This window comes from Dipodomys spectabilis, unplaced genomic scaffold, assembly GCF_019054845.1.
Source record: "Dipodomys spectabilis isolate Male_0828 unplaced genomic scaffold, ASM1905484v1 ptg000147l, whole genome shotgun sequence".
In the NCBI taxonomy this organism is placed as follows: Eukaryota; Metazoa; Chordata; class Mammalia; order Rodentia; family Heteromyidae; genus Dipodomys; species Dipodomys spectabilis.
The window spans coordinates 1,697,022-1,712,347 of NW_024870824.1; the positions used below are offsets into that span (position 1 = coordinate 1,697,022).

The 15,326-nt window shown below is 37.0% G+C and overlaps 1 protein-coding gene across 4 annotated transcripts in view; it reads left to right on the forward strand.

Moving 5' to 3' along the window:
- Fer (FER tyrosine kinase) overlaps window positions 1–15,326 on the forward strand; it is a 365,128-nt gene that overhangs the window by 28,140 nt on the left and 321,662 nt on the right. For all 4 annotated transcript variants that reach the window (XM_042692001.1, XM_042692002.1, XM_042691999.1 and 1 more), the window contains one exon: window positions 10,612–10,882. In XM_042692001.1, the coding sequence (XP_042547935.1) occupies window positions 10,676–10,882 (207 nt within the window). In that variant the 5' untranslated portion in view covers window positions 10,612–10,675. The remainder of the gene's footprint in view (window positions 1–10,611; window positions 10,883–15,326) is intronic.

The following is a 15,326-nucleotide window of genomic DNA, read 5'->3' on the forward strand; positions in this document are numbered from 1 at the left end:
GGCTGGGGTTAAGGCATGTGCCACTATGCCTAAATATCTCCCCTCCTCTCCCTCTTCTTTCTTTATTCTTTATTTTGGTTGTACTTGTAGATTGAACTCAGAGCCTCATGCTTTGCTAGGCAGGCATTCTACTACTTGAACCCTAGCGTAAATGTTCTTTCTTTCCTTCCTTCCTTCCTTCCCTCTCTTCCTTTCTTTTTCCCTCCCTCCCCTCCCTGTATATTGATTGTGTAGGTAATGGGTTTAATCATTGCATTGCCATACATGCCTATATTGTATTTTCATCACATTACCCTCGTCACATTTACCCTCTCACCCACTTTTCTACCTTAGCCCCAGGAGGAGGAACTTTTGCTAAAGAGCTAAAGAACATTATTTACAAAGTTACACTTCTGCTGTCCTGGTGTGACAGGGTGGTGGCATATAGAAAAGGGACAACTTCCACTTTATAGAATTTGTTTTTGTGGAATCCCATTTCAGACACTTGAAGGTGGAGGATACAGACTTAGGAAAGCATATGTCTAATTTGAGTGGAATTTTAGAAGAATCAATGTTGGGAGTGAACTGGAGTCGTAAGGTCATGACTCAAGGTAAAGGTCAGCGGGAGTGGGGATTGGGCCTTTGGTTTTGAGAAAAGGGTAAAGTATTCTAAAAGCTAAGAATGGAGCCAGCTTTCCTGCAAGTTCTAAACAAGTTTGTCTGATCTTTGCTCCCTGAGGCTGTCACACTGCAAGGTAGGGATTGGCTGAGTGCATTTAACCTACAACTAAGGAAACCTTGTTGATTGCCTTCACTGAGCTTATTTGAAAGTACAAATCCAGATTTTGAATTTCGTTAAACTGCTCCACCTGGATAGTGTCTTTGAAAAAAGATATTTGGCTTCAGTTTGAAATATGAAGCCTTTTATAATAATCCATCATGTAAGAAGGGTAAACAGTTAAATGGCATTTCGATGCTTTTATGTTAAGTTTTACTTAAGGCTTTTCTCCGTTTTGTTGTTGTTGTTGTTTTGGGGTTTTGCAAATGTGTTCCCCATCTTACTTGTTGTTCTTGCCTTTTCTCTCACATGATATTAGTAAGAACAGTTTTTTAAGTCTCTCAGCACACTGCTTTATCTACAGTGATCCCTCACTTATTGCGGAGTTACATTCCACAGACCCCTGTGGTAGGTGAAACCTGTGAGGTAGCAGCGTTATATAGTTGTCCCTCGCTATATCATGGTTCACTTATTGCTACTTGTGAGATTTTTATCTATGGGGGGGGGGATAGGGGAGGAGGGGTCCTCTGGAACGTAGCTCCCATGATGAGTGAGGGATCAGTACATGCATATTTTATTTTTAAAAACCCGTGATAAAGTGAAGCCTCATTGAGTGAGCCACAGTATAGGGAAGGATGACTGTATTCTCACCTTGATAATAACCTTTCCAAACAGGTATTGTTATCCCTATTTTAAAGAAAACTGAGCTTATAGTAATTAAAATGGCATATTACAGCCTGACACTGGTGGCTCACACCTGTAATCTTTTTTTTTTTTTTTTGGGCCTGGGCGCTGTCCCTCAGCTCTTCACCTCAAGGCTAGCGCTCTACCACTTGAGCCACAGCACCACTTCTTTTCTTTTTGAGGAATCGAACCCAGGGCCTCATGCATGCAAGGCAAGCGCTCTACCACTGAGCCACCTTCCCATCCTCACGCCTGTAATCTTAACTACTCAGGGGGCTGACATCTGAGGATTGCAGTCTGAAGCAAGTCCAGGCAGGAAAGTTCACAAGACCCTTATCTCCAATTTAAACACCAAAAACACTGGAAGTGGAGCTGTGGCTTAAGTGGTGGAGTGTTAGCTTTGTGCACAAAAGCTCAAGGACAATGCCCAGACCCTGGATTTCAAGCTCCAGGACTGGACCAAGCCTTTTACCCTCACTCAAAACAAACAAACAAAGAAAAACCCCAAACATATTACATCACTCTTCAATGATAAAGATTTGAAACCAATATTTACTTTTCCAAATGACATACATACATACATATATATATATATATATATACACATACATACATACATATTTACTTTTCCAAATGACATACACACATTCCCGTTCCTGCAAACATTTTTGTAGATACACATACATACATACATACCCTTTTCTGTTAAATACGCCTCAGAATTTATAGAAGATGTTCCTTAATTCATTTTGAACCCTCTGTTAAGCTGTGCTTCTTCCTTTTTCTGTCTCTGTAGCACTTTACCTCATGTTTTCATACCCGGTCAAGCCTTTTTTGTGGGCCCTGGAAGTGTTGTGCATATTTGTTCAGTATCCCCACTTAGCTTATGATAAGTGTATTTGTGTGTCTGTTGAATTGTGTGCATTTACTTAGGTCAGGCTTTGTTTCCCTAGTATATTGTGAGCTTTTTGAGACAAGGCTCTGAACTCTTACTCATATTGGTGCTCTGGCACTAAGAAATACATATGGCCAATAACCATTCATATTTTCTGAGTGAATTTTGAATCAGTCAATTTTATTATTATTACCTTGCCTTACTGCCCTGTAAATTGTTTGATGGTTATAATGTAGATTTTATTTTTGCATCTCTAGTATTTTTTTTTTGTAGTTATCCCCCAAATATCTGTTGATTTATATAAATTTAAAAAATTCGGTTGACATATCTACTGTATAATATATTTAAGTGCCAACTCTTCACAGATATAATACTGAAATTAAGATCAAACGTGTTATTCATTCTTTTATAGACTTTCTAAGTTTTCATTCATTGTTTTCTCTCATTGGAAGATTGTTAACCATTAATGTTCAAGTAGGCTGGCCACTCTGTGCTATTTCACTTTCATTTAACTTTTTCTTTTTCCTTCTTATTTGGGTCAGTTGTGAGGCTTGAGCTCAGGGCCGGGGCACTGTCCTTTAGCTCTTTTTGCTCAAAGCAGGCCTCTACCACTTTGAGTCACAGATCCACTCCCCAGATTTTGGTGGTTAATTGGAGATAAGAGTATCACAGTCTTTCCTGCCCAGGTTGGTTTGAACCATGATCCTCAGATCTTAGCTTTCTGAGTAGCTAGGATTACAGGAATAAACCACCAACATCTGGCTTTAACTTTCATTTTAAATTGAGCTAGAAGTAACACTTTTAAAGGAAGCATAGGAAGAATTTCAGGTTTTTTCCATTTAGAAGCTTTATATTTATTTGTTCTTATTAGTATATATTAGTTATACAAAGGGGTTTTATTATGTCATTTCCATGCAGAAGAAATGTAAATAAAATACTGTGTCCATCAGGTAGGCAAAGCTAAGTGGTATACATTAATTGGTATTGTCTGGAGAAGTTTTTCAAGTTAAATTCTGATCTTCCTCCCTGTCTGTTTCAGTGCTTCTAAAAAAAGACCTCACTTGGTATTCATGTGAAGTCAGTTTTTTGGTTTGTAACTGTGGTTTGTACTTTCTTGCTCAGTGGCTTTGGTGGCTTTGTTCTGTTTTGCTGCTGACAGCTTAGATTTTCTTGAAATCGAGTAACTGCTACTTCTGTCAGTATTGAAGCATATAAAAGGTAGGAAACAGTTTGAGATAATTCATTTTATTCTTAAATTGTTAATGCCTTTATATTCTTTGTCACTATGCAAACATTCTCTAATGAGATTACCATAAAGTGATTTTGTTAGGTGATATTAGTCAAGGTTTCTAAATTCAAGTGCTGTCGAATTTCTTTCTAGTTTCAGACACTCTGTTGGGGGAAGAATGAAGCATTCCAGTTTATATTACATGAAAATTATTTTATTTTTAATCTTTGACATAATTGTTTTTACACTATCTCAGAAAAAATTCTGTAAATGAATTTCCAAGCATGTAGTTTTTAAACATTGTATTCATCCATTTTTACAAATTAGTCTTCATTGGTATTCTTGAATTTGTTATCAATGTTAGAATAAAGGAAGCAAGTAAGCATTTTTTTAAAAATAAAATCTGTGTGTTGAAATAAATCACCTTCACTTGAAAGAAAGGATTCAGTACAAGCCTCCAGCCTGGCATTTCTAGTTCCTTCAAGATGGAGTCTCTCACTTTTCTGACCAAGATGACTTCTAACTGTAGTCTTCCAGGTCATAGTTTCTTGAGTAACTAGGATATAGGCGTGAGCCACCAGTACCTGACCTCTGAATAGTTTTTACTTTTCTTCTTAACCATGTTTGATTTTTTTTTTTTTCCTATCCTGGGCCTAGAATTCAGGGCCTGGGAGCTGTGTGTGAGCTTCTTTTACTCAGGTAGTGCTCTATCACTTGAGCCATAGCTCTGATTTAAGTTAAAAAAATATATATATACATATATGTTTTAAGCCCATATATATATATATGTATATATAATGGATTTTCTTGTTCGGACTGGCTTTGAATTTGAATTGTGATTCCCAGATCTCAACCTTCTGAATAGCTAGTGTTACAGTCGTGAGCAACCAGCACCTGGATCATGTTTGATTCTTTAGTCATTTGTTCTAATGGTGGTTTCTGCTCTGCTCTGATGTGGGTCTATTCATCTCTCTGTCTCTCCAGGTTTTGGGACAGTAGTTTAATGTATGAATTCATTTCTTTTACAAGTTTTCAGTCACTTGGTTTTTTACTTGGTAAGATGAACTGTTGACTCTCAAGTTGTTTTCATGTCCTCCAAAAGTTATAAGTTTTAATATCTATGTGTTCGTTCTGTTCATATGGCTTCTATAGAGCTAAAGACTTTTTGATAAAGATCAGTCTTTCCATGTTTTAGATTACTTTGATGCTTATTGCCCTGCTTTCTTTACATTTTCTAACACATCTAAAGTGTGTTTTATGCTTAAATGTGGTCCTTATGAATAATTTTTAAAAATAAAATATTAGGTAAAGTTTTTTTTTTTTTTTAAAAAGATGTCCACTTACTCAGGTACTATTTCACTATTTGTTGAAAATGCTAATTCCTGCTCCTTTGAATTGCTTTTAGACTGTCAAGTCTGTAGAGCATATTGTGTATTCTGTATTGTGTATTCTGTTCCATTGCTCTATTGTCCATCCTCAGCCAATAATATACTGTCTTAGTTTTGTAGCTGTTCAGTATCTTACTCAGCTAGGTAAACACACACTTCTTCAAACATTGATTCAATCCCTTTATTTTTCCTGTTTGGGCCTCTGATAAAAGACAAGTTGCATGTTTGATTATTGACTCATAGGTTCTCTAAGGCTTTGTTAGTTTTCCCCCCATTTTCTCTGTGTTCATTGGATATGTTGTGAATTCTGTTGTGCTACCCTTAAGCTCATTGGTACTCTTCTCTCTACTATGCAGCACATCTATGAAGTTTTAAAATTTCTGTTACTGACAAGTTCAACAAGAAATGTACTCACTATCTTACTTATGTAACTGTAACCCCTAGTTATATCACTTTGACAATAAAATTTAAAAAAAATTCGACTACTGCATTTCTTTTTTTTCTTTTTTTTTTTTTGGGGTCCGGTCGTGGGGCCTGAACTCTGGGCCTGGGCGCTGTCCCTCAGCTCTTCAGCTCAAGGCTAGCGCTCTACCACTTGAGCCACAGCGCTACTTCCGGCTTTTTTCTTTTTGCTTATGTGGTGCTGAGGAATCAAACCCAGGGCCTCGGGCATGCAAGGCAAGCGCTCTACCACTGAGCCACCTTCCCAGCCCTGCATTTCTTTAGTTCTGTAATTTCCACCTGATTATTTTGACAACTTATTCCTTTATTCATTTATTTTAGGAAATTTGATAATTATCATTGCTGTTGTTTTGGGCAGTACTGGGATTTGAACTCAGTGCCTTGTGCTTGCTCAGCAGGTATTTCTGCTACTGAGCTACACCACCAATCTTTTATTAAAATTATTATTTTCAGGTAGAATCTTGCTTTCTGCCTACTCACTCACCTGAGCTACTGTTTGCCTGCTTTTGGCTTCCCTTTGTTAGGAGGATCACAGGTGAGTGCTACCATATCCTGCTTTGCACTGTGGTGGTTCAGTCTCACAGATTTTTCTGCTCAGGTTAACCTAGAACCATGATTGTCTTGTCTTAGCCTCCCAGATGTACTTAATAAGAAATTTTTGCCATGGCTGCTTCAAATTTTTCTGATTTTGGTGTGTGTGTGTGTGTGTGTGTGTGTGTGTGTGTGTGTGTGTGTGTGTGTGTGTGTGTGTGTGTGTGTGTGTGTGTGTGTGTGTGTGTATTTCTCTTCAGGTATTGGTGCTGGGAGATACTGAGGGGCTGCTTTTGATACTGACTTTGTCCATTTTTTCTGATTTTGGGGTGTGTGTGTGTGTGTGTGTGTGTGTGTGTGTGTGTGTGTGTGTGTGTGTGTGTGTGTGTGTGTGTGTGTGTGTATTTCTCTTCAGGTATTGGTGCTGGGAGATACTGAGGGGCTGCTTTTGATACTGACTTTGTCCAAAATTCTCAGACTTTGCACCTTAAGCAGTTGACTCAATTGTGGATTTTTTTAGCCTTAGTATTTTACTCTAAATGCTTATTTACAATTCAATAGGTTTTTAAAAAAAATGTTCTATTTTCTTTTTCTTTTATTTTTGATGTTAATGATACCATTTTTTCTTACTAAAGCCTTGAAAATTTCATTAAATCATGTGTCTTTTGTTTACATTTAATAGATCAAGATTCTTCAACCTTAATTCATACTGACTTTGTCAATTCTAGACCCTTTGTTAAGCTTTATTGCTGTTACACCTTCTAAGCTTGTTTTTGTAGGTCTCCTTTTATCCTTTTCTTTCTCTCTTTAAGCCATATTATATCCAGATGCCGGATCAAAATTTATTCCCCCTGTCTCTGTCTCTCTGTCTCTCTCTTTTTATGTCTGTGTGTGTGTCTCTCTCTCACACACACATCTCTACCTACACAGACAGAAAAGTATACAAATTACATGTGCTCAGCTTCATAAATTTCAAAACTGTATTTCCAAATAAATCATTTTAAAGGATCATGTTCATAACATTGATATTCTGCCCTAAAAGGCAGTTGACCCAAAGAGTTGGAGCTTTATTGGTTTCCTCAGTGGAAAAATAACAATAGATAAATCAATACACTATCTTCAATTGTCTGCCACATACATCCTGATTTTGAACTTCTTCCCTATCTCCCTCCCTCCTTCTCTCCTTTTCCTACACCATGTATAGAATTTTGTAGTTGTATAATGGTACTATACTTCCTTAAATGTTTCCTGTTTGACTTTTTAATAATCTAAAAATGATAATCATCATTTCTGTTTCTTGTCTTATTATTTCCTGGAATCTTTCTGGGTAGTTTCATCCTGTGCTATTTTTTTTTCTGTCTTTAAAAATTCTTTATTTCTTGGGTGATTGATGTAAATATATTGACTCAGAACAACATTCAGATAAGTAGAAGAATATACAAGTCACACATGGTAGAACATGACCTTGAACTTATGATGGATCCCTCAGCACTTGAAGGGGTGAGGGATCCATCATGAGTTCAAGGCCAGCCTGGTCTACATAGTGAGACTCTGTCTCAAAATAATTCACACATGTTTATATAAATCTATGTGTATATGTGTATGTGCACAAACCCAAGCTACTCTATGTTCTAGAACTAGTACCTTACATACTTAAAAGTACAATGAATACTATTCTTCCTCCCTTTCTCTTTTATACAAAGTTAGCTTAGTAAGTTGTGTCTTATCTTTTTCAACTAGTCTCTGTGTGTGTGTGTGTGTGTGTGTGTGTGTGTGTGTGTGTGTGTGCGTGTGCGTGCACGTGCACGTGTGAATGTGCATGTTAGCAGCAGGGCTTGAACTCAGGGCCTTTCATTCTTTCTTGCTTATGACTGGTACTCTACCACTCGATCCATGCCTCTAGCAGAGTTTTTTTGCTGGTTAATTGAAGACAGAGTCTCAGGGCTTTTTCTGCCAATCTGGCTTCAAACTGAAACTCTCAGATTTCAGGTTCCATATTACCTAGAATACAGGTGTGATCTATTAGCACCTGGATCAATGATCAGTTCTTAATGTTGGTTTTAGATTAGTTGTGAGTTCTTCACAATCCTTTTGAAGTTTCAGATAGGAGAAAAAAAATTGTCACCAAGATGCATTTAGAAGTGGATGTAATATTTATACCAGGTTATAGAATAAAATGAGCTACAATCTCAGATAGTTTTTTTTTTAAATAAAAAGTACAACATTTTACCTTTTTTTCCTTTCAAAAATGTTTCTTATCCTCTTTTGGAAATATGGGATAAGATACAATGTGTCTCTACCAAGATTTAGTTTAACTGAATATAAATAACAGAATAATGTTCACTATAAATAAATATGCTCCCCAAATACATGCTATGTTAAAATGAGTAAAACAATTTTTGTGGCATTGGGTATTAAAATTCCTGCATGGTAGGCAAGTTGTCTGCCACTGAGTTAAACTGGTTCTTAAGTGCTTTTTAAGAATGGCTGCATACAAAATGAAATTCTGGAACTATCCTATTTGATATTCAAGTGAATATGCATTTTCCTTTGTATTGACGGTGTAAGGTCCATTTAGTGCCTTGATTGCTACTTGACAACTTGAATGATTTATTTTTCTTTTCCAGTCCTGGGGCTTGACCTCAGGGCCTGGGCACTGTCCCTGCCTGAGCTTCTTTTGCTCAAGTCTAGCAGGCTTTTTCTGTTTATGTGGTACTGAGGAATCGAACCCAGGGTTTCATTCATGTAGGCAAGCACTCTACCACTAAGCCACATTCCCAGCCCCAAAATTCTTTTTAACAGTTTAATTTTCTCCTGATCACCTGATAGTTCATAAAACTGAGGGAGGTTATAGTTTATTTGCTACTTGGAAACGCTTTTTTTTTCCCCACCATAGTTTGAGATGGGATCACTGAAGTTAGAGAGAAAAATCTTCTTGTTTATCTGAATCTCCTTTTATAGCTTAAAGGATAAGCATTCAATTGACAACAAATTGACTCCTGTTCAGGCTTCTCTAGAACTTGAAATGGAATAGAAGGTGTGTTTCTGTATTTCTTCTAGCTGGCTCTGAAAGATTCATTGCTTGAAGTTTTAGGAAACCGGAGGAAAAAAATAAATTCTAACATAGTTTTCAGGATTTATAGTAAACAAGGAGGATAGGTTGGGGAAGTTTATGATAACTGGCCTGTAGATGATAATAAGTTATGCTGTAGTCATTTTTTTAAACAACTTTTTTTGAGTTATAGTTCAATGTCTGAGCTCTATTTTCTGTTGCCAGTAATATAGTACCACAGAGTTCGTTTATAAAGAAAAGAAGTTTATTTTGGCTTAGTGTTCTGGAGATTCAAGGTCAAGGATCTACAGCTAGTGATGGAAATCTGTTTGTCTCAAGACCATTCATTGAGGTAAAAGTATTTTTACATAAATGCAGAGGTTTAGTGGGATGCTTTATCTAGTCCATTAATTTCTATAACTGTCCATATGCCCATATTAAGCCTCGATTACAATAGCTTTTTAATGAGCTTTGAAATAAAAAAAGTATGAATCCCAAAATTTTTCTTTGAAGGCTTTTTCATAGCTATCCTGGCTCTCTTGGCTTATCTTATGTATTTCAGTATTGGCTTGCCAATTTATGCAAAAGTTATCTAAGATACTAATATGGAACACATTGATTCTGTTCATCAATTTGGGGATTCTCACTTTCTTAACAATATTAACTGAACATAAATCAATTTATATAGGCCGTGTAATGTTTCTTTCAACATTGTGTTGTAGTGTGAAGAGAACAAGTTTAAATTAATTTAAAAGTTATTAAACTTATCTTAAATTTTGTTCCTAAATGTATTATGGCTTTTTGATGTTGTAAATGGAATTGCTTCTGAATTTTATTTTTGGATTGATTGTTGCAGGCATACAGAAATAAAATTGATTTTCTTTTACATTGCTCTGATTACCTGAAGAAAAAAAACATAAGGAAGGCAGGATTTATTTTGATTCAGAGGCTTCTCAGTTCATAGTGACTTGGTTCTATGTTTTGGTACCTGCAATGAGGCAGAAAACCATGATGCCGAGGGAATGTGGCAGAAGCTGTTTGCTTTTGCCGCAGAAAGATGGCCAAGAAGGAAGAGCCAGGAGAAGCTGGGAATGAGGTATAGCCTTCTAGGGCACACTGTCTCCCGCCCACCCCCGTGGTGATGCACTTCTTCCAGTGAGGCCCACTTCCTAATGTTTCCACCACCTCCCAGAACAGCTCCAGCTGAGGACCAAGTGTTCAATCCATGAGCCTATGAGGTTATTTCATATCCAAACCATAAAACTTTGTAATCCTATGAAACTAACTTACTTGTCTTAATAATTCTTTATTCAATCCCTTATTTCTTTATAAAATGATATCAACTGGAAATAAAAATAATTTTATGTCTTCCTTTCTACTCAGAATGTCTTTTATTTTTATGTCATTGTAATGTCTGCTGTCTCCAATATACTGTTGAATAGAAGTCCACAACAGAGTAGATATCCTCATCTCTTTCCTGGTCTTTGGGAGAAAGAATTCATTAGAGTAGGTTTCTTTTTTAAACCTTGAGGAGAATGGATTATAATTTTGCTTCGAAGACTCACTTCCTTTTCATTTAAGGTTTTTTTCTTCTTCTTGTGTTTGTACACACAGATATGTGCTGATTAGAGAGAAGTCTCCCTCGTGCGGTCTGGAGGTTAAGCAGTGCCTTACAAAAATGGGGTTTGGGAGTGATCTGAAGAATTCACATGAAGCTGTGTTAAAATTGCAAGACTGGGAATTACGGTTACTGGAAACAGTGAAGAAATTTATGTCTTTGAGAATAAAAAGCGATAAAGAATATGCATCGACTCTACAGAACCTCTGTAATCAAGTTGATAAGGAAAGTACTGTCCAAATGAATTATGTCAGCAATGTATCCAAGGTAAGGAGAATAATTTCATCCTTTGTTAGGTATAGGATCGTAATTGTCTTTAAAACAAATAGATCATGAGATTGAATGAGCATACCCAAGGTAGTTTGTAGTGTTCTAAATGTTCTCTGAGTATTATTTTTTAGCTACATTTATAAATTCTTATGTGGATAGCATTCTTTCGTTGCAGAATGCATTTTAATTTGCCTTTGATTTCTTTTTTGATCCCCATGTTCTTTCCGTATTTTTATTTTTATTTGCCAGTCCTGGGGCTTGAACTCAGAGCCTGGGCACCATCCCTGAGCTTCTTTTGCTCAAGGCTAACACTCTAGAGGCACAGAGACACTTCTGGCCTTTTCTGTTTATGTGGTACTGAGAAACCAAACCCAGGGTGTCATGTGTGGTAGGCAAGCAGTCTACCTACCACTAAGCCACATCCTCATATTTCACTGCCGCCCCCCCCCCCCCCCCCAAATATCTTTTCATTGTTGGCATTGAGTTTAGTTCAATTTTTCTTCATGGGCCAATTTTCTATAATCTATATAACTTAAATTTATACATGTGATTTTCCTTGGTAAAAGTTTCATATGCACTTACTTGATAAGAATGGTAATTTTGTACTGTGATTGGAATACTTCATACCTAGACAGTAGATTGAAATGGTTGATAATGATGTTGAAGTGTCTTGCCTTTCTGCCTTCCTTCCTCCCTCCCTCCCTTCCCCCCTCCCTCCCCCCTCCCTCCCTCCCTCCCTCCCTTCCTCCCTCCTTTCCTTCCTTCTTTCCTTCCTTCCTTGCTCTCTTAATTGGTTTTCTTGCTTATACCTAGTGCTCTCTCTCTTGAAACACACTTCCAGTTCCATCTTTTTGCTGGCTAATTAGAGATAAGCATCTCACAGATGTGTATGTTTGGGCTGGGTTTGGACTTCTGTCATCAGATCTGAGCCTCCTGAGCTAGTATTACAGGAGTGAGCCATCAGTGGCCAGTTTTAAAGTGTTTTACTTCTGTGTTAGTTGGGATTTCCAGAGAAACAGAAATAATAAGAACTGTATTTATAGTAGTTTATATAACTGGTTTATTATGGAGATCAAAAAGGTCCAAAAGCTAGATAAGCAAAGAAGCTGGAGATACAGTTCAGTGTAAGCTTAATTGGTTTTGCTTATATTTTGAATGTCTGTAATCAGATACATAAATATTTAGAATCATATCTTTTTGAAAAATTAATTTATTACTAGGGGAAAATGTTTATAATTTTTCATTTCCTTGCAAATTGGCTGCTTTAACATTATGAAATTACTTTGTCTTTAGCAATATTCTTGGCTGTAAAATTTACTCTGATATTAATATAAGCACTTTGATTACTATGGCTTTGTACTAGGGTTTGAAATTTGGTATTGATATTCCTCCAGCACTATTCTTTTTTTGTGCTTTTTTTTATTGTGAAAATACTTTAAAGGGGGATTATAGTTACACGAGCAAGGTAATGAGTACATTTCCTATTGAGCATTGTTCCTACTTCCTGTGTTTTCCCTACCCTCCCTACCCTCCCACTTCCACAACTACCCCCACCATCCCTCCCCACCCTCCAGTGGAGTTGTAAGGTTCATTTTCTTATTGTTTTTTTTTTTTTTGCCATTCGTGGGGCTTGAACTCTAGGCCTGGGTGCTCTCCCTGTGCTCTTCAGCTCAAGGGCTCTACCACTTGAGCCACAGCACCACTTCTGGCTTTTTGTTTATGTGGTAGTGAGGAATCGAACCCAGGGTCTCATGCATGGGAGGCAAGCACTTTACCACTGAGACACCTTCCCAGCCCAAGTTCATTTTCAACATAGTATCTTGTATATCTCATTGTTACAATGGGGCAACCTGTATCCTTGTTTAAGCATTTGTTTTTTCCCTTCCCCTCCTCAAATTAGAGAAATATATATACAATATGCAGGGCACCGAACATCAAATACAATGAAAACAGGGGTTATACCATGGGGGAGGAACGTACAAAGAAACAAATAATCACATGGTACATTATAAATACGTTAGAAACAATAGCAAGAAAGAAAAAAGATATTTGTGTCCCTATCTTGGGATTCATTTTGCTTAACTTAATCTTATATGGTCATATGTACATAGCTTTTAACCTTTTCTGCTTGTCCTAGACATGTACTGGTTATTGCAAATAAGGGAAACCATGGGACCTATATTTCTTTGGGCCTGGTCTACTTCACTTAATATAAATTTTCCCAAGTCTTTCCATTTCCTAACAAATGGGGCAATGTCATTCTTCCTGATGGAGGCATAGAATTCCATTGTGTATATATACCACATTTTCTTGGTCCATTCATTTACTGAGGGGCATCTGGGTTGGTTCCATATCTTAGCTATGGTAAGTAATGCTGCAATAAACATAGTTGTGTTGGTAGCTTTAGTGTGGTCTTGTTTGTGAACATTTGGGTAAATGCCCAAAAGTGGGATTGCTGGGTCATAGGGGAGCTCTATGTGGAGTCTTTTGAGGAACCTCCACACTACTTCCAAAGTGGTTGAACAAGTTTACATTCCCACCAACAATGCAGTAAGGTTCCCTTCTGTCCACATCCCCTCCAGCATCTGTTGTCATTAGAGTTCTTGATTCTAGCCATTCTAACTGGGGTGAGGTGGTATCTCAATGTTGTTTTGATTTGCATTTCTTTATGGCTAGAGAGGTTGAGCATTTCTTCATGTGTCGATTGTCCATCCTTCTTTCCTCTTCAGAGAAGTTTCTCTTTAAGTCTTTAGCCCACTTATTTATTGGGCAGTTGTTTCTTTGAGGATTTGTTGTTGAGGGATTTAATTTTTTGAGTTCCAGGTAAATTTTAGATATGAGACCCTTGTCTGTTGTCAGGCTAGTGAAGATCTTCTCCCAATCCGTGGGCTTTCTATTGATCTTGCTAGCTATGTCCTTTGTCATGCAGAAGCTCAGCAGCTTCATGCAATCCCATTTGTTCAACCTTTCTTTGATTTGTTGTGTTTCTGGGTCTCTATTAAGAAAATTTCAACCTGTGCCAAGGAGACCTAGGGTTTATTCTATTCCTTACTGTAATGTTTTCAGGGTGTCTGCTTTGACTCTGAGGTCTTTGATCTATTTGGAGTTGATTCTGGTGCAGGGTGATATATATGGATCTAGCTTTAGTTTTCTACAGGTGAATAACCAATTTTGCCAGCACCATTTACTGAAGAGGCTTTCTTCCATTCTATTTTTTTAGCTCCCTTATCGAAGATTAGGTGGCTATAGATCTGTAGGGTCATTTCTGGGTTTTCAGTTCTATTCCATTGGTCCTGAGGTCTGTTCTTGTGCCAGTACCAAGCTGTTTTGATTACTATGGCTTTGTAGTAGAGTTTGAAATTTGGTATTGATATTCCTCCAGCACTGTTCTTTCTGTTAAGATCATTTTTGCCATTTGGGGTCTTTTATTGTTCCATATGAATTTTTGTATTGGTTCTTCTATTTCATTGAAGAATGAGGTTGGGATATTGATAGGTATTACATTGAATTTGTAGATAGCCTTTCCATTTTCACGATGTTGATCCTTCCAGTCCAGGAACATGGGAAGTTTTTCTACTCCCTAAGTTCTGCTTTGATTTCCTTTTTTAGGTTTTAAAAGTTTTCTTTGTAGAGATCCTTCACTTCTTTAGTTAATTCCTAGGTATTTTATTTTTTGTGGAGATATTACATAAGGAGTTGCTTTCCTGGTTTCAGTCTTTCTCTTCTCGTTATTGGCATATAGAAAAGCCATTGATTTTTGAGGGTTAATTTTATACCCTCCTACTTTGCCAAAATTTGAATCAACTCAAATAGTTTGGGAGTGGAGTGCGTGGATTCTTTCAATACAAGGTCTTGTCATCTGCAAAGAGCTAGAGTTTTACTTCATCCTTTCCTATTTGGATCCCCTTTATGCTTGCATCTTGTCTTATTGCTGTAGCTAGGCATTCTAATACTAAATTGAAGAGTAGTAGAGAGAGTGGACATCCTTGTCTCATTCCTGCGTTTAGAGGAAATGACTCTAGTTTTTCACCATTAAATATAATGCTGGCTGTAGGTTTTTCATATACAGACTTTATTATATTGAGGAATGTTCCATGGATTCCTAATTTTTCCAGAGCCTTCATTATAAAGAGGTGTTGGATCTTGTCAAATGCTTTTTCTGTATTTACTGAGATGTGGTTCTTATCCTTGCTCTTGTTGATGTGATGAATTATATTAATTAATTTGGGTATATTGAACAGCTTTGCATCTCTGAAATGAATTCTGTTTATGTAGTGTATGATTTTTTTTGATGAGTTGTTGAAGTTGATTGGCTAAAATTTTGTTTTTTTTTTTTATTGTGAAAATACTGTACAGATGGGTTACAATTACATGGGCAAGATAATGAGTACATTACTTATCAAGCATTGTAGCCTCCTCCTTTGTTTCCCCTTTCCATCCC